Source organism: Lipotes vexillifer, unplaced genomic scaffold (assembly GCF_000442215.2).
Source record: "Lipotes vexillifer unplaced genomic scaffold, Lipotes_vexillifer_v1.1 scaffold559, whole genome shotgun sequence".
Taxonomy (NCBI): Eukaryota; Metazoa; Chordata; class Mammalia; order Artiodactyla; family Lipotidae; genus Lipotes; species Lipotes vexillifer.
In genome coordinates this window covers 1,385,371-1,412,270 of record NW_006781351.1, presented here as the reverse complement: position 1 = coordinate 1,412,270, position 26,900 = coordinate 1,385,371, and the positions used below count along the sequence as shown (strand labels likewise).

Sequence of the window (26,900 nt, the reverse complement as noted above, 5' to 3'; positions counted from 1 at the left end):
CCTGTTCTGCCTGACTTCTAAATGTTGGAGAGTGCTGTCAAAAATCCTCACCCTAGGGGTTCTTATTTTATCTAGTCCTTTGGTTTTAAATACTGTGTATATTCTGATTACTCCCAGATTACCTCTAGCCCTGACTTTCCCTCTTGGATTCTAGAATAGAATATTCAGCTTGGATGCCTAATAGGGCATTTTGAACTTAACATGTACAGAATCTTGGTTTTCCATTTCAAACGTGGTTCTATTTTAGACTCAGTAAATAGTAAGATCTTCCATCCACTTACCCTGACTTTAAGAGCCCTGAAATATTCTTGATTCTTCTCTTAACTTTTCCTATACTGCCCCCCCCACCCCATGCATTAGCAAATCCTATCGATTTGCTTTGCCTCTCAGGGTATTTTGAATATTATTACTACTTCTCACTCTATTATTCCCAGTTCTTCTAAGGTTCACTTAGTTATTACTATTTGAAATCCTTGATAACTCCTCTCTAAATTAAAATCTATTGCTTAGCCTGATGCATAATATCATATCTGATATTCACCTGCTTCTCTACTCTCATTCATTCCCTTACTTTACCTTCATAGGAAATTGTGTTCCAGCCATACCATATTACTTGTAGATCTCAAATGGGTCACATTTTGCCCTCACTGTGCTTTTGTATAGGCTGTGCTTTCTACCTGAGAATCTTAAAAGCTTTTTGTTTTGGAAAGATTTTAGAGTTACAGAAAGGTTGCAAAGATGGTACAGAGGGTACCCATGTACCATCACCCAAGTTTTTTCCCCTGATCTTATCATCTCACATTCTGTGGTGCATTTGTCAAAACTAAGAAACCAACGTTTCTACCTGAAATTTTTGTTTTCCTTTAGATTACCTGCTAATAAATACTACCATGTCTCCTGTGAAACTGGTGTTTTCTGCTCTATGTTTCAGTCGCCCCTTGTAGATTTTCATACTATTTAATGGGAATATGAGTATGAATAAGACAGTCTTTGTACTAGCAAAGACAGTCTTAGTGTTGCTTCATTTGAACAAATCTGTTTGAAAAAACTCATTCCACGTTTCAAATTTTATAACAGCTACTTGCCCACAAGAGTAGCTGACATATTGAATGTTTCAGTGGATTTGGGAGACAGAACATTTAAAACACTCAATGTCCAACAACCAGTTTTTTCCCTGATTGTTGAAACAGGCTTTTTTTTTTTAAACCAGAGCACCATGTGTGGTAGCTTGAGTTCTGTAGTCATTGTTGTATGTGTGGGTGAAACATTGAATATTTGAACAGTAAGATCACTCAGCACCATGAAATGCTTGTGTTAAGAGGAGTGAAGGTACTAAGACCATTTGAGGCAGCAGATTTGTCTCTCACCTTGTTCTCTGGGATAGACACTAAATGAGTGGAATATTGATTAGATGGTGCTTAAAATTACTTTCTCTATTAGGGTAAAAGAATTTGTATTTTAGTGAAAGGTGTGTGATTCTGTTGTATTGCTTTTCATTAAAAGTACTCTTTTTCTCTCATTCTAAATTCTCATTGTACTTTCTATATTTTCTTTTTTAGATTTATTTTTTATTCTTGACTGATGAATAATCAAAATCAAAGATAAAACAATTTTCTATTAGAATTCTCATTATTGATTTTATGTCCTGAGCTTTGAATCATTGCGGATTAAAATAAACTTGGCGATATTTACTCTCTCACTTCTAGATACTACCAGGGCTTATTCTTTACAGTTTTGAAGGAACCCAGGACAAAATGAATCTGTTAGCCTGTTTGGGCCCTTGTAATTAAGGATAATCCTGGGTGGATTCATATCACAAAATCCCTTTCAGTTTAAACCTGAGGACTTGGATCTGAACTGTTATTATCATTGCTGCTTTAACTGTAGTCACGTAGCAAGCAGTTCTAAAATTTGAAATGTGGAGTTTCTCAACAAAGTTTTTTGAATAACCAGTACTAAACTGGGAATCCAAGGGCAAAGACTGTTTTATTTATATTGTATTCCTTGAAGTATCTTGACACATGGGACACAAATTATGCTTATTTAAAGTATGTTTTTATTATTTATTCATTTATTTTTAAAATTTATTTATTTCATTTATTATTGGCTGCGTTGGGTCTTCGTTGCTGGCACGTGGGCTTTCTCTAGTTGCGGTGAGCGGGGGCTACTCTTCATTGTGGTGTGTGGGCTTCTCATTGCGGTGGCTTCTCGTTGCAGAGCACAGGCTCTAGGCACACGGGTTTCAGTAGTTGTGGCTCGCGGGCTGTAGAGCGCAGGCTCAGTAGCTGTGGCTCGCGCGCTCTAGAGCGCAGGCTCAGTAGTTGTGGTGCACAGGCTTAGCTGCTCTGCGGCATGTGGGATCTTCCCGGACCAGGGCTTGAACCTGTGTCCCCCTCATTGGCAGGCAGATTCTTAACCACTGTGCCACCAGGGAAGCCCTAAAGTATGTTTTTAGGATAGGTGTTAGGAAATACAGGGATGCCGTCTAAAATTGAAAAGAAAAATAAGTACTGCATGGCTTAGTCTATGGCAGTACTGTAAAATAGAAATATGTGTGACCCAAATGTGTTGTTTAAAATTTTCCAGTGCTGTGTTAAAAATAATTGAAAAAAGTGAAAATAATTTATCTTTGACTTAACCAATTATATCATTTCAGCATCTTATCAATATACAGTATAATTAATAAGATGTTCTGCTTTTTTGGTACTAAATCTTCCAAATTTGGTGTGTATTTTATACTTACAACACTTTTTAATTTGGACTAGCCACAATTTAAGTGCTCAGTAGCTGTATGTGTCTAATGACTAAAATGTATTGGATGGTGCAAAACTAACCCATTAGGGCAATTCTACTTCAGCACTCTTAATTCAGGTGCTAAACAATTCATCTTTATTTTATTTTTTTAACCATTTTTTAAAAATCGAAGTATTGTTAATTTACAGTGTTGTGTTAGCTACAAGTGTACAGCAAAGTTATTCAGTTATGCATACGTATATATAAAATGTATATATATTGTTTTTCAGATTATTTTCCATTATTGGTTATTACAAGATATTAAATATAGTTCCCTTGCTACACAGTAGGCTTTGTTGTTTATCTGTTTTATACATAGTAGTGTGTATTTGTTAATCCCAAACTCTTAACGCCCCCCGCATCTTCATCTGTATTTAGATTTCATAAAATTTGCAGTTGGAGTAGTAGATTCACACACTCAAGTTTTCCAAACATATTTAAAAGTTTTTCAGTAGTTAAACTGAATATCAGGTTTTAAATTAAAAATTAAAACAGTTATTAAGGAAATACAAATAAAAACCATGATGAGATAACACTTCATACTCACTAGGATGGTTTTAATAAAATAAATGGAAAATAACAAGGCAAGGATGTGGAGCTATCCTTGTATAACCTTGTATTTGTTTATACATTGTGAATACACTGAATACCACTGAATTGTATACTTTAATATGGTATGTTATGTGAAATTCACCTCAAAAAAATTAATAAAATTAAATAAAAATAAAAGTTCAGTTTCTTATAGTAGCCTTATTTAAAATGTTAAGTAGCAGCATCTGGCTAGTGGCTTCTGTAGTAGACTGGTGTTCTATGGCAATGTGGTAATCTACAGAAGACAAACTTTAAAAACCATTATTCTTTTCTGGTACTCAAAATACATGTAGTAAGTTTTTAAATTCTAAGAATTCAGCATCTGTTAGATGCTAAACTTCTCATGGTCAGAATCTGTAGCTGAACATTCTTGATGTAGGCTATCTGAGGACCACACTATTGATAGGATTGTAAGAATTAAATGAATTGGTAAGCACTGAATATGGCTAATTGCTTCTTTTCAGGGTTCCCATAACACTGTGTGCCTTACCCCTGACTGTAGTCCTTTGAAGTTGTTGCTTTGTAGGTATGTCTTGCAGATCCCATGTAAGCACTTTCAGGGCAAGAACTGTATCTTAATCATCCTTATACTTCTAGCATCTTACATAGTACTGAATATAGAATAGGTAAGTATTTGAACTAAAATCTTGAGTCATTCCTCTGCCTCTTAACCTTTTGTTAGCAATTCTGAGTACAGTTAGAGCCCATAACATGTCTCTTGTATATTGAAATAAATAGAATAATTATTAATGGCACTATATAAGGATTTTGCTGTGAAATGTCTTAGCATTGATTTTTATCAGAATCTATAAGCCAGTGTATTTAGAAATACCTGTGATTTGCAAGATGCTTCTGGTAATATATATATATTCATGAAAGTATGTTCCTGCCTTCAAAATGCATGGAAAAGATGAGTTAGGATAAATTATCTAATTATGCTCTGAAAGTGTGAGGATGTCCTCAAAAGAGGATGAGCTCCCTTTCACGTGGGCAGATTTAGAGAGATTTTGTGAATAAAGTTATAATCTCAACTAAGAGAGGGTTGTAGTGTGATTTTAGAAGTTTAAAATGGTAGAGGTACGGTACCTAGATTGAAAGAAAGAGCCTGGAAGCATGTGGATTTTTTTTGTGGTATTATCTAGAAAAATGTAATTAAGTTGAACCACCTGGGAATAATGTGATGGATACATTTAGTAGCATACGTGGCAAATTTGCGTACTTGAGGTTTTGTTTTCAAGTCAGAAACTAAGCAACTTCAATAAATTACTAATAGAAGGCCACCAGCAATCCAGCTGTGGATTTTGCTATTTGGGGATCGTTATAGCATATATTTTTTTTTTTTTTTTTTTCTTGTGGCTCCGCAGCTTGCGGGATCTCAGTTCCCTGACCAGGGATTGAACTCGGTGAAAGCCCGGAATCATAACCACTAGGCCACTGGGGAACTCCCTGAAGTAGCATGTATCTTAAAATAAAAATAACTGAAAATCCAGGAATCCCAGTAATTGTTCGATTATCTTATTCTTTGATGTGAAAACAACTTACTGCTCCTCTTAGAAAAGTGATTAAACTCCAGATTTTTCTGTGAAGAAGATTCCACTATTTTTGTCTTGCACATGGTGGGAAGAGCAGTAAACTAAGGAGTCTTGAAATTTTCCAGGCTCTGTCACTGCTTAATCTGTATTATTTTGTGCAGCCTATAAAGTGCAAGGGTTGTACTAGTCCCTCATAGATCCTTTCTGGAATTAGTTCTGTAGTGTTACTGATTTACTTCTGAAAATATGAAATATTCACTTGTTCATATTTTGCTTCTATCCTGTACAGCATCCCTGACATTTTTTTTTTTTAATTTAGTGTGTTGTTGGTGGCTGCAATGCCAGCTTTGCTTCTCAGGGAGGGCTAGCTCGCCATGTACCCACACACTTCAGTCAGCAGAACTCGTCAAAAGTTTCTAGCCAGCCAAAGGCCAAAGAAGAATCTCCTTCTAAAGCTGGAATGAACAAAAGGAGGAAATTAAAGAACAAAAGACGACGCTCATTACGTAAGTGTTTCACTGAAAATCAGTGTGTATTAGATGGTTTTGTTTTTGTCTTGGGCTTTCATGCAAATTCAGTTTTTACCATTCTTCAACTCTGCTTATCTATTTTTGTTAACAGTAATGAACAGATAGGATCTTGGTCTTTCACTGTGAGAATTCAGTGATGTATGTTTTACCTCTAGTAGCTAGGGAAGCCCTCAAATTTACTTTTTAATTACAGATGATCTTGAGATATTTTACATATATTAGAAAGCTCCACAACTGTAAAATAATAAATTCTTTTTCCTTACTTTGAACAGTGTTTTTACTAGGAATAAAAACAACACGTTTATAATAATATTAGTGGGATAAAAATAGAAATTTTAAAAATGTTTTTATCAAATCTTCAATGTTTAACTTTGTTGTGATCATACTAAAAGATTGCTTACTCTAAGTTTGTGAATTTATTTTTTAAAAAATGGTGTAAGCATATTAATCTAAACTGCATTATGACTGAAGGCATTTTTCATATACATTTATTTTACTTATTCATAATCTGTAGGTGTTATATTTCCATTTCTCAAATAAGGAAACAGTCTAAGGTAGATCAAGCAGTTTGTGCAAAGTCACGTTGCTAATAACTGGTGGCATTGAGAGTTAGAAAGAATTTTGGTGGACTCATTGGCATTAAAAATGTATTTATGGGACTTCCTTGGCGGTCCAGTGGTTAAGACTCTGTGCTTCCACTGTAGGGGGCACAGGTTCACTCCCTGGTCGGGGTACTAACATCCCGCATGCCAGGCAGCAGTGCCAAAAAATTAAAAACGAAAACAAAAACAAAAAAACACAGTATTTATAATTTTCTTAGATTATTGTTAGAAGAGTTATTCTTAATCAAGAAAATGCTTGTCAAAAATTCCAAAATAATATGACCACTGTGTCAAATCCGGAAAAATTTTTGATTACATATTAATGTAAAATGTTCATGAAATGTATTTCATATGTTTGGCTGAGGTGAATGAGATCTGTGTGTAGTGCACAGATGGAGACATTTATCAGTTTGTTGAAAATGTAGGACTGGTGCTCAGGAGAGATGCTGGAGTAAAATATAAAATTACATGAAAAAGATAGTAGCTGAAATATGCAGTCATGAGGTCGGAGGCTAGAACCTCACACACCAAGGGGCAGAATTAACCCACACTTGCTCATTGGTTGGAGTTCTGCTTTTGTACATCCTTACCTTGTTAGCTAGGTTTTGTGTTTTGAAAGCAAAGAAAATCTTGCATTTAAACACTAGATAGATACTTATTCGTTGTTTCAGTCTTTTTTACTTACTACATATTTTTGTGGAAAATGGACTACTAATATGGCTGCTTGGAGACTGTTATATTTTTCTAAATATTCTTTACCTCTTTTATATTGACTTTTAGCACGACCACATGATTTCTTCGATGCACAAACACTGGATGCGATAAGACATCGAGCCATATGCTTTAACCTCTCAGCTCATATAGAAAGTTTAGGGAAGGGACACAGTGTTGTTTTTCATAGTACTGTAAGTATTTGATTTTTATTTTTCAAATATTTCCCACAATTTGACATTTTAATGATTATGTTGAATTTTTTAGCCTTTAATTTGAACTATTTAAGAATATTGGGGTGGCATTTGGGCTACTAGGCATTTGAAGATCAGTCTCTGACCTTAAGTAAACTAGGTGTCTTTTCTGACCTCTGGCTTCCTTGCAGGTAAAGTTAGAGCATTAGACTTCTTTTAACTCACATCCCTATGTGGTGCATGCTCCTCCATCACCCATAAAATGCACATCTAAAGTTTGTGTTAAAGCTTTCCATCAAATGAAAGGTTCATGAAGGAGGGAATTTTAATCTGTTTTGTTCTGTGAATGTATTCCAAGTGTCTAGAATTGTGCCTGACACATAGTAGGAACTCAGTATATTTGTTGAATAACTATGTTGTTCTACTTGGAAAAAGAAAAGTATTGAATTTGAAAAGGCAATAATGAATTTATTTTTGGTTAACTAGGAGTTAATAGAGAGCTGTTCTTTCTTCTCATGCCCCCTGCCATTTTTTATTATCCAGTCATCTTTATATTGCTATAGTTTGGTGTAGGTCAGTTAGTAGAAATAAACTTTAGACCAGACTTTTGGTGATTTGAATCCCCAGAAAGAGAGATTATTTAATTTTGCCTGTTGAAATAGAAAATATACTAAATTTAGGTTTTATTTTTATATTCTAATCAAAATGCATGAGAATTTAAATATAAAAGATCAGTACTGATATCTCTACTGGTTTGAATCTCTTATTCTTCCCATCTCCTCTAATAATGAGGTGTCCTTGTATTTTCATTTTTTCTTTTATGTATACTTCCAATTCAAAATGCCCAATTTTGATTTTGATTCCCAAAATTACAGACAAGAAGGTAGAAGATTAGACACAAAGGAAAGGGAATCTTTTCTGAGATTGGAGCACATAATGGTGTGAGTTTGGGTTTAAGAAAAGTTGTATCATACTTACGCTCTTTTAAAGAATGTTGTAAATATAGTTATCTAAATAAGAATGAAGACAAAGTAAAACTGTCTGTGCTGGGAATTTTGTTGGGATTCAGCAAGATCAGAAGCTTGCTCAACAGTGATGGTTAAAGTCCTCCTTTGGAATTTGATAACATACGTTTATGACTTGGTAGGTCTATAATTGTTCTTTTTTTTTAAAGTTGAAATCTAACATTTATTGTCCAAGTTTACATTTATGTATTGTTAATCGGAGATAGAAAATATTAATCATTTTCTAAGTTGAAATAAGTGGAGGATTGACTGTAATCATAAAGTATTTCATGATTTGATAAAATAGACTTTTAATTATCTTACTGAATAAAAGCATGTCAGATAAAAAATAAGTTAATTTTCTTATCCATGAGTTTTTTTTAATTGAAGTATAGTTGATTTACAATATTGTGTTAGTTTCATGTGTACAGCAAAGTGATTCAGCCGTATATATATACATATATACACACACGTATATTTTTTCAGATTATATTCTATTAGAGGATATGACAAGATATTGAATATAATTCCCTGTGCTATACAGTAAATCCTAGTTTCTTATCTGTTTTACATACAGTATTTTGTATCTGTTAATCCCATACTTCTAATTTGTTCCCCCTTCCCTCCCTCTCCCCTTTGATAACCATAAGTTTGATTTCTATTATTATTTTTCTTTTTTAGTCAGTAAGATGTGGTCACCAAACCCAGAGTTGGCATTAGGGATAATTTGTTCATTTACTTAAATATTGAGCACCTACATGTGCCAGGTACTAACGATACAGCAGTGAACAAAACGGGCTAAAACAAAACAAGAAACCATGCCTACACTCTAGTGGAAGAGACATGATAAACAAGATAAATTAGTAAAATTAAAAACTTAAAAGGAAGTGAGGGTATGAGCCATTCAGTTATTAGGGGGATGAGCATCATAGCCAGAGGGAAAATCAAGCATAAGATCCTCAAGTGGGGACATGCAAGTATGTCTGAAAAGCCGTGAGGAGGCCAGTGTGGCTGGAGGAAACAAGGGAGGCAGAGAAAGTAGGAGCAGTCGGAGAGGCAATGGGGACAGTTGTTGGACTGAGACGTTGACTTTTGTTCTACGTGTATTGGGAAGCCATTGGAGGAGTTTGAGTAGCCATGCTCTGTTGTGATTTCTTTTAAATAAAATTTTTATTGAGATATAATAAATACAGACTCACCCATTTAAAGTATACAAGGGAATTCTTTGGTGGTCCAGTGGCTCTCGCTGCTGGGCCTGGGTTCTGTCCCTGGTCAGGGAACTAAGATCCCGCAAGCCACGCAGCACAGCCAAAAAAATACATATGCAATTCTGTGAGCTTTGACTGTTGTACTTACCTATGAAACCACCACACCACCACAGTTGAGCTGTAGAACAGTCCTGTCATGCAGATCATTCCTGGTATAGCTTTGTAGTTCATCTCGGCCTCTGCCCCCTGCCTTAAGAGAACTCACTGATCTCTTTCCTCTCATGCAGGTTTTAATGTGTTTACTCTGGTTTCTGTATTGAGAACAGATTGTAGGTCAGGGTTGGGGTGAGAAGGGATCAGTCTTTTCAGTATCTCAGGTGAGAAAAGATCAGAATGGTTGAAGTGGAGATACTAAGAAGGGTTAGATTCTGGATATCTTTTGAAAGTGGTATTGACAAGAATTATGGATGGATCAGATGTCAGGTATGATAACGAGAGGAAAGGATGACTCCAATGTTTTTGGCCTGGGCAACTAGCCAAAAGGATTGAGTTGCCATATAATAGAGGCTGTGAGGTGCGCAGATTCGGGGAGAGGGGAGTATCAAGAGCCATAATTTCAGCACATTCTATAGAACATCTAGTGCTTCTGTCATGTAGGCAGAAGGATATAAGAGTTTGAGCTTAGAGGAAAGGTGTGGCTACAGATAAGAATAGAACTTTCTAGCATATTAGTGTTATTTAAAGGTATCAGATTGGATAAGATCACCTAGGAAGTATTAAATAGAAAAGAGAAGAAATCAAAGGATTGAGGTTTGGGGCCTATCAACATTTAATGATTTAAATGGCAATAAGTCTGATGAAATAATGGTCTAGTAATGAACAAGTATCTCTACATGTTAGGGAATAGAGGTGATGATGATAAATAAGGTTGTGTTTTAAAAAATGAAGCATCAACTTCGTGCTTTCATTCGAGCAGCTCTTTGGATGAAATCCTTAGGCTCACCATGGGAGGAGTAAAGATGATCAAAAAAATGAAGGAACTAGAAATGTGATATTAGGAGTCTGGAAGAAAACTTAAAATTTACTCAGAGTGAAACTAGTCTGAAGGTGAAAATAAGTTTTCGAGCTGTGGAAAAATCTGAGAGGATTTAAGAACATGATTGATTACCTATGTTTATCATAAATTTTAAAAACCTAGGAATAAGAGTGATTCACACCCCTAAGCAACATTGGGGTGGCAGAGGTACCTTGATTGAAGAAAAGTCATAAAGGTGTAGTATAATCTGAAGAATGCTTTTTCCTGGGGCAAGTGGAAGGAAGAAACATCCCTAATGGGAAAAGGTCTTCCTTGGAGCTAGGTGAGGAAGTTCTCTAAGGTTTTATGAGTATGACTGGAAAGGTTGGTGGTGGAGGCAGTTTGTGTTAAACAGTAGTCAGATGTTCAATGCTATCTGAAAATGTAAGCTTCCTAGTTACCAAATTAACTTTTATAGGAAATAACCATATTTATAGTGAAAAGATTTGCATAAAAGTATTTATGTGAGGTATTACGCCGTGCAGTTTGCCTAATTTGTCTTCTTTAATTGAAACATTTTCTTTTGAGCTGTCTCCAGAAGAGGTCAGCAGAATCCTAGTTACCAGTCAGTTGGCTTGCTGTACTTGGTTGCATTGCATTATTTTTATATCTTACTTCTTTGTAGAGATACTTTGTTTTAGCATCTGCAGATCTGTCTTTGAGCTTTTTAATTGATTCCATTACCGAGTCTAGAATTAGGGTGCTTAACTATAGGTTTTTAAATAATGGGGCCAGAAACTTTTATATTTGTATGAAGTGCTGTTTTTACTTCTAATATGTTTTGAGAATGACACATAACATTACTTTGTGAGGCTGTTTGGAAGTAAAACTTGGTAAAAATATTGAGAATTAGATTATTAAAACACTAAAGAGCTAATTTGGTTAATATGGCAGTTCTAAGAGTTACTAAAATACCATTTTGATCGATTTTTACAAATCATTACCTTAGTTTTCTGAATCCGGTAATGAGTGACAAGCATATTGTTTTTACTACACTTATATAGGTCTTTATGTTCTGGTTGATCCACACTTTAACTTAGGTAGATTCCTAACTGAGCTAAACACTGATTGGTTAATGTTTCATTTAAAATAACAGAAATCAACCAAGAAACAGAAAACTCCCAAGCAAACAACAAATACCTTAATCCTAAAAAGGAGACCTCTCCCTTTGTAGCATTATTCTTTCTTTACTGTTCATTTGTTCTTTAAAAGTATTTCAGCCAATATGGGTTCTTGGTTGGCAGTCTGGCTCAGCTAAAGACTTTGTAGAGAGTAAAATAAATAGCATTTTCAAAGATAATATGGTTTTAGTATTTGGCTGTACAAAGCTACTTCAGTTCCTTTTTTCTTTTTCTTTTGTGAAAATATATATCATCAAAGGTGGGAAATTGCTACAAACCGGGCAGAACAAGATGTTGTGGTGGTAATATCTGGTCCAGGACATGAAAACTTAAGTTCTTGATTAGGACCAAAAGCATTTTTTAAACATATTAAAATGATCTTTTACAAATAGTTTTATGATTTCTTTTATATCATTACTAGGTAATAGCTAAGAGAAAAGAGGATTCTGGAAAGATAAAACTTTTGCTTCATTGGATGCCTGAAGACATGTAAGTATTTGGAATACTATATATATAACTAATAAACTGATCAGTCTTATTTTTTTTTAAATTAATTAATTAATTAATTTATTTATTTTGCGGTACGCGGGCCTCTCACTGCTGTGGCCTCTCCCGTCGCGGAGCACAGGCTCCGGACGCGCAGGCTCAGCGGCCATGGCTCACGGGCCCAGCCGCTCCGCGGCATGTGGGATCCTCCTGGACCGGGGCGCGAACCCGCGTCCCCTGCATCGGCAGGCGGACTCCCAACCACTGCGCCACCAGGGAAGCCCCCAGTCTTATTTTTATTAAAATCTTATATTCAAAAATTACTTAAGCAATTGGGTTCAAAGTAAAAGACTTATAGAAGTGAAACCACGAAACCTTTTGAGGTCATCAGCCTTAAAAAGATAATCTGTAAAAGCTCTTAAGAGTACCTGGCTCAAGGTATAAGCTTTAAAAACTAGCTTTTAAAATTGTTTTTAATGGAAGCTGTTAAAGCAATTTTTAATCATTTTTAGGATGTGATTATTTTTAGAATTTTTAATGACCCTCAAGTAGTATAGGGTGCAAGCAACCTTAGTTGTGCCTTTGTTTGAATCATTTATTTTAAAAATTTCTAAACATTTTCCAGCACACAGTTAATGATAGTTTATAGAAAAAAACAGTTGGTCAGTTTTCCAGGAGTGTTAAATTTTTCTTTTGAGTTTTAGTACCCTTTTATTAGAGCAGTTCTGGTCCAAATGCTCCTTAATTTAATTTCATGCTCAATTTTCCTTTTATTCTCAAAAATAATTATTTTTGTTGTTGCAAAAGGTAATGAAGATGTATCATAGAAATCTTATCAGCATCAAGAATAGAATAAGTTCAAATGAATGGAATCTCATTAAAAATTAATAATATGTGGTTAATACTTGTTATTAAATATTTTTCTGTAATATTGTTTCCCAAACTCCAGTCTAAAGAGATGTTAATGAATCTGATGTGAGTTAAGAGCTTTAAAAATAGATTTGGAAGATTACAGTGCATATTAGCATATTGAAGTAAAGAAATCTCTTTAGCTTTTTAAAATTCCTGTGATTGTCAAACTTCTATTAGTGTAGAACATATTTTCCACTTCCTTTTACCCCCACCCCTTCCAGGTTTTAGGGAAATGCTACTCTAAAATATTTTGAAATAGCGCGTAAAATTTATTTAATGAACTCCTTTTTACCGAACATTAAAGTTATCCATTTTTCTCTACTGTTAAAAAAAGAGACATTAAAATGTCTTTATTTACAAAGTATGCAAAATGTTATGGGTTTTGATACGCATCGCCTTCCTGAAAGTTTGTACCAATTTCTGATCTCATCTACTGCATTAGAGAGCTTATTTCCCTGGCTTATTATCAACACTGGCTATTGGCATTCTTACATTTTTCATTTCTTCGATTATGAGCAAGATAATTTAAAAACTGTATCTTTGGTGAATTAATGGTTTGTGACCTTTGTCTCCCTTGTTCCTTTTTACCTAATGAGTGTTCACTTGTTTCATATTGATTTGTAAGAGCCCTTTTTATATTGTTTATAAAGAGTTCCTTTAAAAAATATCATATTCAAATATCTGTATTCTTAGTATTTTGGAAATCGATCAATCCAAATATCAAAATCATTTTATTTGAATTTTTCTATAGGATTAAATTTTTTTTAGTTCAGGATTTTGGTTGTATGTGCCTTTTTTAAAAAGTGGAAATTAATCTGGTGGGGTTTTTATTTATTATTTCTTCAGAAAGAAACTAGGTGTCAGATTTTCATCAAGTTAAGCTCAGATATAGTTCCACTTAGCAAACTAAAAGGCAGACAGTGTGTTCTAATATTTGTTTCTAAGTTTGATGTGGCTTTGCCATCAAAAATTCATAATTCAGGGCTTCCCTGGTGGCGCAGTGGTTGAGAGTCCGCCTGCTGATGCAGGGGACACGGGTTTGTGCCCCGTTCTGGGAAGATCCCACATACCGCGGAGCGGCTGGGCCCCGTGAGCCTGCGGATCCAGAGCCTGTGCTCCGCAACAGGAGAGGCCACAACAGTGAGAGGCCCGCGTACCGAAAAAAAAAAAAAAAAAAGATCATAATTCATTTCCAGATTTATGCCTAAAATTTCACCTTGCCATTTTTTAGCTGGGACTCTATCTACATCCCACTACTTAGATCACAGTTTCCTTGCCATCTGAGAAGCTCGTTAACCTAGGTGCCCCAGTCAGACTAGCAGAAAAAGCTGGGTAATGTGAAGGGTAAATTTAAAATTAATGTTATTTTATATATGACTTGTTTTTTAATTCATAGTCTGCCTGACGTGTGGGTGAATGAAAGTGAACGACATCAGTTAAAAACTAAAGTAGTTCATTTATCAAAGCTACCCAAAGATACTGCCTTGCTTTTGGACCCAAACATATACAGGTAATTTAATTCTTGCTTTGATGTTTTATTTTTTTGAATTGTAATCTTAAATCTCCTTAAATTTTGGATATAAAGTTAGGACTTAATTTTTAAGTACTGAATTTCAGTATCAAGCATATCTTGCTTTCTGGAGTTTCATATATGGCAGTTACATCACAGTGATTTATAAATTGTAGACTAGAAGGGTAATATTTTGGTAAAGTTTGTATGCCAGGTTATTCCTAATTTACCTTAAGTAGCTTAAATTGTGATATACATAGTATTTTGAAAATAAATTCCTTCTGTTGAAGTAGGTAATTCTTTTTTATGATATCACACGTGTTGACCTGGGAATATATCGCATGTGCCCTAAATACCATTAATGGTTGAAGTTCTTAAACTTGTACTCTCGCCAGACTTTTCAAAAGAGCATTTTAAATATTACTGTGTTTTTATTTAAGAGGTACCTCGGAGTGTTCACGTTTCTAACAATTTTCTGATCTGACCTTTGTTTTAGTGTGCTGTGCATATGAAGGTATAGGGGGGGAAGGAGAAGAGACCAACATTACTGGCTATGTGCTGAGTCACTGTGCTAGGTGCTTTACATATACTTCATCCTCACAGCAGTCCTGTGAAGTAGGTGTTCCTGTGTCTGTTTTACAGATTGGAAATCTGAGGCAAGAGGTTAAATAGCTTGAATCTGAGGCAAGAGGTTACACAACTAGGATGTGACTGAACTCCATACTGCCTCTATCCACATGACATATACTAGGGTGATTAAAAACGTGGTGAAAATGTTTAAAAGGCACTCTTAATGAGTGAACTTTATATATTTTAAAAAGGAATTCTAGTTTAGTATAGCAATAGGTTGGGTAAGAGTAAGATGATATAATAATTGATAATCCCAAATGTGAATTTTAGCTATTGTAAAGGTACTATGTCTTATGCCAAATTTTGAAACAATTAAATACTTTGAAGGTTTTGTTCATTCCATGACTCAACTTTTTGGAATGTGAAGCATCTTCTGAGAATGAAATTCTCACATAATGGACCTTGTCATGTGTGGAAACATTGAGACTCTTCCAAGCTTTTAAAGCATCTTTTGGTGAAGGTCCTAAATGTAATGAAAACTTGTTTTTTGTGGGTTGAGCTAGGTTAGCAAGAAATTGACTAGCAGAGAGAGTAGTGAAATGACCTTAAAGGAAAAGATTGAGGGACATTCACTACCAAAAATAAGAGAGTTATGATTTACTTTTCTCTTTATAAAGAAAAATAATTGAATATTCTTTATTTATTGGCACCTAATTGAGGGTTTATTTCTGCTTATTCTTTGAAGGGAGTGATTAAAATTTGCATTCTAAAAGAGTGGTATTTGGGGAGAGCCAAGACTGGTAGTAAACATGCCTTAAGCAGTAAGTTGACAAAGGGGCATGAATCTTAATTATAAGATTGAGACTAACTTCTGTGTTTCTGCCCTGCCTTCTACTTCCCACTCTCAAAGGGTCTTCCTTTTTCACAGAATCAGCTTATTTTTGCTGTTCTTATGCTATATAGGAAACAATTAAGATATTTTGGTGAAAGTGACAAATAAATATCATTCAAGCTCAGAACTGATGTCCAGAAGTACATAGGACTTGCATCAACTGTTTTCAGAGTATAATTCTGCAATTATTACTGATTACTGGAGTTATGAAGATGTTCTTAAGATATATTTGGTGCTTCTGTGGTGTTAATTTTCTTTAGCTGTAAACCGCCTTCCACCCCATCTTAACATTTAATCTTGAGTCTAAACTTTCATGCTTCTACTATTTTGGAAATTAGAATCAAGTCTACTCTAAAGTGGTACAGAGTCCTAGAACCCACTACATTTGCTGTGGTGTAACATCTTAGCAATGCCTGGATTTTGACTGGGAAAACTTGTGAAATTAAGAGGGGACAAAGCAATTATTCTAATTTGTTTCAGGAGAAATAACTTACAGCTTATGCACATCTCAAAATGAAAGCATGACAAACCTTCCAAAAATATATTAACTTCAAAATGAGAGTAAAAAGGACATATTTGTTTGAGGTTTAAACATTAGTTTTAAAGTATGGTTAAAATGTATGTGTTAAACATGAGATTCTTTTTTAGAAACACATTATCAGGCTACATAAAAAGGATTTCTTAACAAGCTATGTATATTATGTAACTAAATTTATATCCATCTTGTGAATGCTTTGGAAATAAATTTTCATGGTGATCAGTGATCATCACATTGCCTATTTCTTATACATATTTGTATTTTTGAAGCACTTAATGTGTTTTTCATTCAATTGAATAAAAGAATACTCCTTTTTCTCTTTTTCTAGAACAATGCCGCAGAAGAGGTTGAAGAGGTAAAAAATAAATAAATACATAAAAAAGCAAACAAGCGGGGACACCTGCAGTCTTAGTCACTGACAATGGGTTTAGTAAAAAGTTGCACATTAGAGTCAACCCCCTTCCTTTTTTTTCCTTAAATCCAGTATTTAGAATAATATTTATGCTTAGTGTAAACATTCTGTGAATGAAGTAGGCTCTTCTGTGGAATATATTAATATATTACTGTATATCCACATTTTCATGGAATGGTACTGTGGGAGACTGAGCAAACACTCTTCTGGCAACTTAGTAGAACAGCTTCTTAAAGGCTTTGCATGCTTGCTGCTTTAAGCTGCCCTTTTTTTTTTTTTTTTTTTTTTAACCCTTTAGTGATTACAGTAGTTTATATTGAAAAGAAAACCAATTACAACATGTGCCCTTAAAAATACCAAAAGCACTGTAAGGATATTTGTCTTGACAGTGTCTATTGATTTGAAGTCATATAAGGAAATATTTAGACAATGAAAATTATCAAAAGATAATTTACCTTTCAATTATGATAAATAGATGTGATTGGTTGCCATTTGTGTTCTTTTGCAGAACTCTGATAAGAAAAGTGTTCAATTTGTATTTAAGCAAACAGTGAACGACATTTGCAATCAACTAAAAATTCGTCTATCGAATTAGGGCTGAAAATTTCTGTTAAAGAGTGTTGCAGTATGTCTGGTGGCTCCCCTTTCAGGACTAGGGTTTTCTCATGGAGTACAGTATGTTAATATTTACCTATATAACTAATCTGTTAACGGTTTTTGAAAAACCTTTATTTCAAATTATTTGAATAATCCTCATATTTTCATTTTAACCTATATAAGCCTCTAATTTTTTTTTTTTTTCCTGAGGAAAGCATTTGGTTTATGAGTTGTTTTTTCTTAACATAAGAAAAATTGTATTTTTTTTAAAAGTATCTTCAAACTGAATCCTTTATGCACCAAAGTTGGTTTTGAAAAGGAAAATAAAATCACTTTCTTGCTTGGTAAGCAAGAAGCCATATGGATTTTTTTTTTTAAACTTACAGAAATGGAAATATGTGTAACTTGTTAGTATTGTATCAAACAAATGTTGCATAGAGATAATAGAACATTGCTTGTAAATAATTCAGCAGATTTGTAATATATTTTTATATTATGAAATGTACTGTAGATGTTTTTCTAGAGGCATGAAAAGTTAAATGTATATATTATGGGTAGAGATAATATTGAAGGATATTGTAATTCACTAGTGCTGCCAGAGGAATTGTTAATAAAGCACCTTCTTTAACAATAAATGTCTTTTGCAGACTTAAGGGACTATGTACTACTGTTAATATCTGTAAGAACAAAACACATTGAACATCCTTCCAGAAAGTCTTTGAGGGAGGACCTATACCCATAATAGAATTATGGCACTCATTTCTGACAGTGACCGTGAAATCAATTATTTCCTTACTGTTGGAAGGACATATTGTAAAGTATGTGGTTATATGCAGTCAAACTGCAGAAAATACTCCTGATTAAGGAGTTTTCACTTTACTACAGTGATATAAAAACCAGCAGTTTTTACACTAAAATTTTTTAAAGAAAGAATAGACAAAAATATAGAATTAATAAGTCTTTTGGTTCCAAAATGGGAAAGGTTCCATGATACATAAATCATTTCTCATTTACTTTAAAAAATTTTAAAAAAATAATAAAAATTATGGGAGACTTTATTCGTTAACAATGGGGTAAAGAGCTATATACATGAAGTGAGACATATAAAAATAAATGAAGTGCAAATAAAAGCACTGCTTCTATAAGACATTCTGGAATGGTTGTTTAATAAGGGTATTATTCATATGACTTGTAGCAAATGTGGTTTTATTTTTAAAAAAAAGAAAAGCAGTGTGTTTTCTTACTATTTTTTTGTTTTCTTTTGCTTAAGCACTTCATCAGTTGCTTTATTCTGTATCTACGAAGTAATCTTCAATCTCCTTTGTTCTTTTTAAATTTTGATTTGTTATTAAAATTGCCAAATAGAAGTGTTTCAGATATATAGTTTGTACCTGTATTTTTATTTTATTGCCTCATGTTCTTGTAAGTCATTCTTAATTGACCGATGATTGTAGACCTTGCCTGAGTATTTTTTCTAATAAAACAAAGCAAATCACATTTAGTTTCAAAATTGTAACAATTCAATTAAAATTTAAAACATCTAAAATATACATCTATTTTCTTCAGGGGCACAGCGAATAGATTAGTTTTCCCATTGTGTAGAAATACTAAGATGTCAAAACCAAATTTCATGGTTATTGATTAGCCTCTGAGTACTCAGTCACTCAAGATACTCTGCTGCTTATCTGACTTTGTTCTGATACTATTTACACACCAAAAAGAATATTGAATTAAAATGAAATAGTTTTATAACTTGTATGTATACATGTACACACACATGCAATTATGATTGGGAAACAAGTGTGGAAATTTTTATTTTATAGTGTTCATTTAGTGATCGCTATCCATCTATATTATTCTTCCCACCACTGTGGCCCCCTCTGCCCCCCAATATATGGCATATTTGTTATATGGCACCTGAAATAATTAGTCTCTTATTCAAAATCCATTGTCTTTTCAGCAGCAGGCAAAACTGCAGCTCACAGGCATAACCATTCATTTACTTGTGACTGCTTTCTCCCTGTTGTGGCAGAGCTGAGTAGTGACACTTTATTGCCTGCAAACTTAAAATACTTACTGTCTCACCTTTTAAGGAAAAATTTGCCAATCCCTGCTTATAGTTGATAAGTTTTTTTGAAAAATAAAGGTAGACCGCACAACTTATATTTCAATATGATAGTATTATCTTGGTAATAAGCACACTAAATTTCAGTGAGCTGTTTAGAGTAGATATTGCATATTAGGTACATGCAACAAATGATGGGTTTTTTTTTTTTAACTTTTACATTGGAGTTCTTAATAGTTACTAACATTTTGCCGTTTGTATTTTGTTTTACTGAATAGGACTAAATGAGATTTTATAAATCAGATCGTGTTTAAATCATACGGCACATCTGCTCTATCTGAAAGAATCTTGGAAGTGGAAAATACTGTAAAATTTAAAGTTGTTTATTTTTCTAATAAACTTACTTTTTCATATATAAATCTTCCCTAAAGTAGACACACATTACCTCTGAATTTCAGATGAAAGGAAATTAAGATGGACAGTAATTGACTCTCAATGTGTATTTTAAGATTTGTTTTACTCTCATTTGAAAGCATTGATAATCACGTCAGTAAACCTTTGTGAAACTTTTTTCCCTTTCACACCTTAATAAAGTGTTTTAAATATGCAAGTACTCTTAAAAGGATAGAATTTGCCACAGTTATTTAAGACCTCTTTTATTGTTTGCTGTTTGAATTCTTTTTTTAATACTGTATGGTTAATGAAAGTGTTAGCTATTTGAATAAAATATAAAAATGGGAAACTATGGTTTAAGTCTTTAAAATAGTTGATGGGGGGCTTTTTATATGGTTACAACTATTTTTTTCTTTTTGTCTTTAATACCTCTGCATAAGTTCTCTAAAAGACAAAGAGAAATTCTTAGTTTAGGTAGATTCTCAATTTGAAAAACTGATATCTGTATAACAAGGCCTAGGGTTGCAGACCTATAAGGAGATGCTTATATATATATTTATTAAAAAGGGAGTTGAATAATATATGTCATTTGAATGTCTTGGGGTTTTGGTTTTTTTTTTTTTTTTGAGAGTGGCACTGTTTTGGGTTTCAATGAAAAATATTTTTCTATTCTAAAAATGTATAAAGTATTTCTTAAACGGTAAGATTTTTAAAGAAAACGTCTTACATATTTTTCTTTTTTAATTATTAAAGAATCTGACCTAGTGGAGAATGTTTTGCACTTCCAACACTATAACTTTAATATAAATAAGGTTTGAGGATTTTTTTTTTTTTAAGGGTTAGAGTCTTTGTCATTTCTAATGGTATGAGCTTCAGTAGCCTTAAGAATGTGACAAAATGATGTATTATTTTAAATTAAAATTTAAAAAAATTGTTTACATAGTCCAGTTCATTCTCTGAATCAGATTTGCCTGGTATATAACACATGGTTCTATTACTCTGGAAATTAAAAAGGACTTGTAACCAGTTAGAGCAGGAATTGCAACCCATATATTTTTCTATGTCAATATCTTTCTACTATGCCAAACAACTTTTCACCGCGTGAGAGAGGAAATAAATGTGCGTTGTAATACCACTACAAATTTGTTTTCAGTGTTTCTGCCATAGCTAGTCCCTAGCATGATGCATGGTACAAAATTAGTCTCTGAAATATTTGTTGAATGAGTATTGTAAGTGAATACTTGTTAAAGGTATTTTGGAGAGTACTGGTTGAAGCAATCTGGCTTAAACCACACTCTGTGATAATATTTAACTTTATATATGAACCTATAAAGGGAACTATATTTCAATTTGTCTAAACATTCTCAATGGAAAGAATTATTGATGTTACATTTTTACATGCTCAGTTGTAAGTATTTTTAGTTTGTTTAATTTTGTTAAAAATGTCCTCAATCATGTTTTTGTAGAGGCCCCTCCTCCCTTTTTAATTGAAGTATAGTTGATTTACAATGTTGTGTTAGTTTCTCGTGTACAGCAAAGTGATTCATATACACACACATATTTGTAGAGCCCATTTTTAAAGTAATTAAGACCTCAGTTATATTTATGATATGAATAACATGTTTTGAAGTAATAACACTATTTTAAAGGAGTTACCCAGTATTTGATTACTTTATCTTATTGTTTTCATCTCACAGCATTGTCACCCAAAGGACCTTTTTCCCTCTTCAGTATTTATAAGATTCTGCTAACGGAAAAGTTAAATTTTATAAATCTTAACAAATTTATTATGAAATTGCCAAGGATTTATATGTTCCTGTTAAAACCATTTCAGAAATTCGTTTATATTTGGATGACTAATAAGTCTCATATAAGATTATTACATGTTTGAGGGATTTTTCCTTTTAGAAAAGTAAAGTTTTTTGGGGTGAGTGTGTAGCTAGGGAAGAATAATAGATTGTAAAAGGTGAGCATTGTGAGCATTTACTCGTGATAGCTGGGCCCAGTTCAAGTAGTTTAGCATAAACATCATTGAGTGTTGCATAAGAGTAGGTCAGAAGATTCCCAGCTTATGTCTTCTATTTTAAAACTTGAGATAACGTTGGTGTATAACATTATATGTTGACTTCTGTATACACTACAGTGTTCTCACCATCAAAAGTTTAGTTTCCATCTGTCCATCACCATACCAGTTGACTCTCTTTGCCCATTTTATTCTCCCACACACTCCCCCTTCCCTTCTGGTAACCACTGCTGTCTCTCTGTATCTGTGTGTTTGTTTTTGTTTGGTTTTCTTCATTTATTTTTATATTCCACATATGAGTGAAATCATACATTTGTGTTTGTCCATCTAACTTATCTTCACATAATACCCTTAAGTTCCTTACAGATTGTTGCAAATGGCAAGATTTCATCTTTTTTTTTTTTTAATGACTGAGGAGTATTCCATTTCGTTTGTGTGTGTGTATGTGTGCATATGTATACACACATGCACACACACCACATCTTCTTTATCCATTCATCTGGCAGTGGGCAGTTAGGTTGGTTCCATGTCTAGGATATTGTAAATGATGCTGCTGTGAATATAGGGGTGCATATGATTTTCTGAATGAGTGTTTTCATGTTCTTTGGATAAATACCCACAAGTGGAATAGCTAGATTATATGGTTTTTTTTTTTTTTTTTTTTTTTTTTTTGCGGTACGTGGGCCTCGCCCTGCTGTGGCCTCTCCTGTTGCGTGCTCCGGACGCGCAGGCTCAGCGGCCATGGCTCACGGGCCCAGCCACTCCACGGCATGTGGGATCTTCCTGGAACGGGGCACGAACCCGTGTCCCCTGCGCCACCAGGGAAGCCTGGTAATTTTATTTTTTAATTTTTTGAGGAATCTGCATACTGTTTTCCATAGTGGCTGCACCATTTTGCATTCCCACCAACAGTGTCCAAGGGTTCCCTTTTCTCCATATGCTCTCCAACACTTGTTATTTCTTGTCTTTCTGATAACAGCCATTCTAACTAGAGTGATGGGATACTGCATTGTGGTTTTGATTTGCCTTTCCTTAATAATTAATGATGCTGAGCATCTTTTCATGTACCTGCTGGCATCTGTATGTATTTTTAGGAAAATGTATATTCAGCTGTTCTGCCCATTTTTAAATCATGTTGTTTGCTTTTTGTTGAGTTGTATGAGTTCCTTATATGTTTTGGATGTTAATCTCTTATTGGATATATTATATGCAAATTTTTTTCTGTTATTGGTAGGTTGTCTTTTCATTTTGTTGATGGTTTCCTTTGCTGTACAGAAGCCCTTTAGTTTGATGTAGTCCCATTTGTTTATTTTTGCTTTTGTTCCCTTGCCTAAGGAGCCAGATCCAAAAAAAATATTGCTAAGACCTTCGTTAAAGAGTACTGTCTGTGTTTTCTTCTATTGCTAAGACCTTCGTTAAAGAGTGTACTGTCTGTTTTCTTCTATGGGTTTTTTATGGTTTCAGGTCTTATATTTAAGTCTAATTCATTTTGTGTATGGTGTAAGATAGTGGTCTAGTTTCATTCTTTTGTATGTGGCTGTCCAGTTTTCCCAGCGCCATTTATTGAAGAGACTGTCATTTCTCTGTTGAATGTACATTGCTCCTTTTTTATACATTAATTGTTCACGTACGTGTGGATTTATTTCTGGGCTCTGAATTCTGTTTCATTGGTCTGTGCGTCTGTTTTTCTGTCAATACCATGTTCTTTTGATTACCATAGCTTTGCAGTATAACTTGAAATCAGGGAGTGTGATACCTCCAGCTTCTGATTTGTATTTTATTTCAGAGTTGGCTTTGGTTATTTGGGGTTTTGTGGTTCTGTATAAGCTTTAGGGGTTTTTGTTTCATTTCTATGAAAACTCTGATGATTTTGGTAGGGATTGCGTTGAATCTGCATGTTGTTTTAGGTAATGTGGACATTTTATCAACGTTAATTCCAGTTCATGAGCACAGAATGTCTTTCCATTTCTTTGTGTGTTCTTCAGTTTCATTCAACAATGTCTTAGAGTTTTCAGTACACAGATCTTTTACCTCCTTGGTTCAGTACATTCCTAGGTATTTTATTCTTTTTGTTGTAATTGTAAATGGAATTGTTTTCTTAATTTCTCTCTCTGCTAGTTTGTTGTTAGCATATGGAAACAACAGTTTTTTGTATATTGATTTTGCATGCTGCAACTTTAGTGTATTTAAAAAAATTTTTTTAAATTTATTTTTGGCTGCGCTGGGTCTTTGTTGCTGCACGTGGACTTTCTCTAGTTGTGGTGAGTGGGGGTCTACCCTTCGTTGTGGTTCGTGGGCTTCTCATTGTGGTGGCTTCTCTTGTTGTGGAGCACGGGCTCCAGGCGTGCATGCTCAGTAGTTGTGGCACACAGGCCTAGTTGCTCCGTGGCATGTGGGATCTTCCTGGCCCAGGGCTTGAACCCATGTCCCCTGCACTGGCAGGCGGATTCCCAACCACTGTGCCACCAGGGAAGTCCCTGTATTTATTATTTTTAATAGTTTTTTGGTGGGGTCTTGAGAGTTTTCTATGTATACATCACGTCATCTACAAAGTGGCAGTTTTACTTCTTCCTTTCCAATTTGGATGCCTTTTTTTTTCCTTTTTCTTCCCTAATCGCTCTAGCTAGGACTTCCAGTACTATGTTGAGTAAGAGTGGCTAGAGTAAGCATCCTTGTCTTGTTCCTGATCTTAGAGGGATGGCTTTCAGTGTTTCACTGTTGAGTATAATGTTAGTCATGGGTTTGTCATAAATGGCCCTTGTTATGATGAGGCATGTTCCTGCTATACCCATTTTATTGAAAGTTTTTATTATACATCAGTATTGAATCTTGTCAAATATCAATATTTTTCTACATCTATTGAGATGATCATATGATTTTTATCTTTCATTTGGTTGCTGTGATGTATCATATTGATTTGCAGATGTGGAACCATCCTGCATCCCTGGAATAAATCCTACTTGATCATGGTGTTTGATCATTTTAATTATTGTTGTATTTGGTTTGCTAATATTTGTTGAGTACTTTTGCATCTCTGTTCATCAGGATATTGCCTATAATTTTCTTTTTTTGTGTTGTCCTTGTGTTGGCTTTGTAAAATGAGTTTAGAAGCATTCCCTCCTCTTCAGTTTTTTTGGAAGAGTTTGAGAAGGATAGGTATTAGCTGTTCTTTGAATGTTCGGTAGAATTCACCTGTGAAGCCATCTGGTCCTAGACTTTTGTTTTTTGGGAGGTATTTGATTACTATTTCAATGTCTCTCGTAGTGATTGGTCTATTCAGGTTTTCTGTTTCTTCATGATTCAGTCTTAGAGGTTATATGATTCTAAGTATTTATGTATTCTACACTGCCCAATTTGTTGGCATATAATTTTCGTAGTATTAAAATCTGTTGTATTTCTGTGGTATCCATTGTAATTTCTCCTTTTTGTTTCGGATTTTACTTATTAGAAGCTTCTTAGCCAGTCTAGTTAAAGGTTTGTCAGTTTTGTTCCTTTTAAAAAAAAAGCTTTTAGTTTTATTGATATTTCCTATTTTTTAGTCTCATTTATTTCTGCTCTGATCTTTATTATTTCCTTCCTTCTGCTGACTTTGGATTTTGCTCTTTTTCTAGTTTCTTTAGGTGTAAGGTTTGAATATTTATTTGAGATTTTTCTTGTTTCTTGAGGTAGGCCTGTGTTGCTGTGAACTTCCCTCTTAATACTACTTTTGCTGCATCCCATAGATTTGGTATGTTGTATTTGCATTTTCATTCGTCTTCAGGTATAAAAAGATTTCTTTATTTGTTGACCCAATAATTGTTCAGTAGCATGTTGTCAAGTCTCCACATATTTGTGAATTTTCTAGCTTTCTTCTTGTTTTTCATTTCTAGTTTCCTACCATTGTGGTTGGAAAAGATGCTTGATCTGCATTGAGTTTTATTTAAGTTATTGAGACTTGTTTTGTGTTCCAAAATTTGGTCTATGCTTGAGAATGTTCCACGTGCTCTTGAGAAGAATTTGTATCCTGCTGCATTTGGATGGAGTGTTCTTTATCTATTAAGTCCATCTGATGTAATGTTTCACTTAAGGCCGCTGTTCCCTTGTTGACATTGTGTCAGGATGATCTGTCCATTGATGTAAGTGGGGTGTTAAAATCCCTTACTATTATTGTGTTGCTGTCAATTTCTCCCTTTAGGTATGTTAATAATTGCCTTATGTAATTCAGTGCTCCTATGTTATGTGCATATATATTATTAATTTTTATACCTTCTTGATGAATTTTCCCCTTTATCATTATAGAGTGTCCGTTTTTGTCTCTCATTACCTTTTTCTATTTTGGCATGAAGTCTATTTTCTCTGATATGAGTATGGCTACACCTACTTTTTCTTTTGTCTGCTGTTTGCTTGGAGTGTCATTTTTCATTCTTTCACTTTGAGCCTATGTTTGTCTTTAGAGCTTAGTCTCCTGGAGGCAACATATAGTTGGGTCTTGTTTTTCTAATCTGTCCAGCCACCCTGTGTCTTTCTTTGTTTTTTGTTTGTTTGGCCCAGCTGTGTAGCTTGTGGGATCTTAGTTCCCCAACCAGGGATTGAACCTGGGCCATGGCAGTGAAAGTGCCGAGTCCTAACCACTGGACTGCCAGGGAATTCCAACACCCTGTGTCTTTTTGATTGATGAATTCAGTCCATTTATATTTAGGGTGATAGTTGATAAATAAGGACGTAGTACTGCCATTTTTATCTTTTATTTTCTAGTTGCTCTGTATCTCCATTGTTTCTTTTATTTTGTGTCTTTCTGTCTGCCATTTTAGTTTGGTGGTTTTCTGTGATGTTTTTCTTAGTTTCCTCTCGTTATTTTTCGTGTCTCTGATCTAGAATTATATTGTATGGTTACCATGAGGTTTGTATACTCCTGCTGATCGCCTCTCCATTTGCCTATATGACTTATGTCCTTTTCCTTTTCAGCAATGTTTTTGTGGTCCCAAATTATCCCTTTTTATGTTGTAAGCTGGTTACCAAATTGAAGTTGCTTTAGTTATTTTTACTGCTTTTTCCCCTTTAACCTTGATGTTGTAATTAAGTGTTTAACAACCTATTCTAATACAGAGTTACAGTTTTCTAATTCTGTCTATCACCTTACTCAAAAGTTTTGTGTACTTTTG

The 26,900-nt window shown here is 34.2% G+C and overlaps 1 protein-coding gene and 1 non-coding gene across 3 annotated transcripts in view; one reads left to right on the top strand and one right to left on the bottom strand.

Annotated features, from left to right (window-relative positions):
* The window catches only part of AEBP2 (AE binding protein 2), a 54,892-nt gene extending 36,117 nt beyond the window's left edge, over positions 1-18,775 (top strand). Inside the window, exons 4-9 of one of the 2 annotated variants that reach the window (XM_007454602.1) lie at positions 5,236-5,422; positions 6,829-6,953; positions 11,783-11,850; positions 14,156-14,269; positions 16,598-16,624; positions 17,190-18,774. In XM_007454602.1, the coding sequence (XP_007454664.1) occupies positions 5,236-5,422; positions 6,829-6,953; positions 11,783-11,850; positions 14,156-14,269; positions 16,598-16,624; positions 17,190-17,235 (567 nt within the window). In that variant the 3' untranslated portion in view covers positions 17,236-18,774. Of the gene's footprint in view, positions 1-5,235; positions 5,423-6,828; positions 6,954-11,782; positions 11,851-14,155; positions 14,270-16,597 lie in introns of both variants that reach the window. The other variant, XM_007454601.1, reaches the window with a different exon arrangement.
* Positions 18,776-26,312: 7,537 nt separating this feature from the next.
* On the bottom strand, positions 26,313-26,384 carry TRNAE-UUC (transfer RNA glutamic acid (anticodon UUC)). Its single transcript has one exon. It is a non-coding gene; the product is annotated as a tRNA-Glu (tRNA).
* Positions 26,385-26,900: the final 516 nt, after the last annotated feature.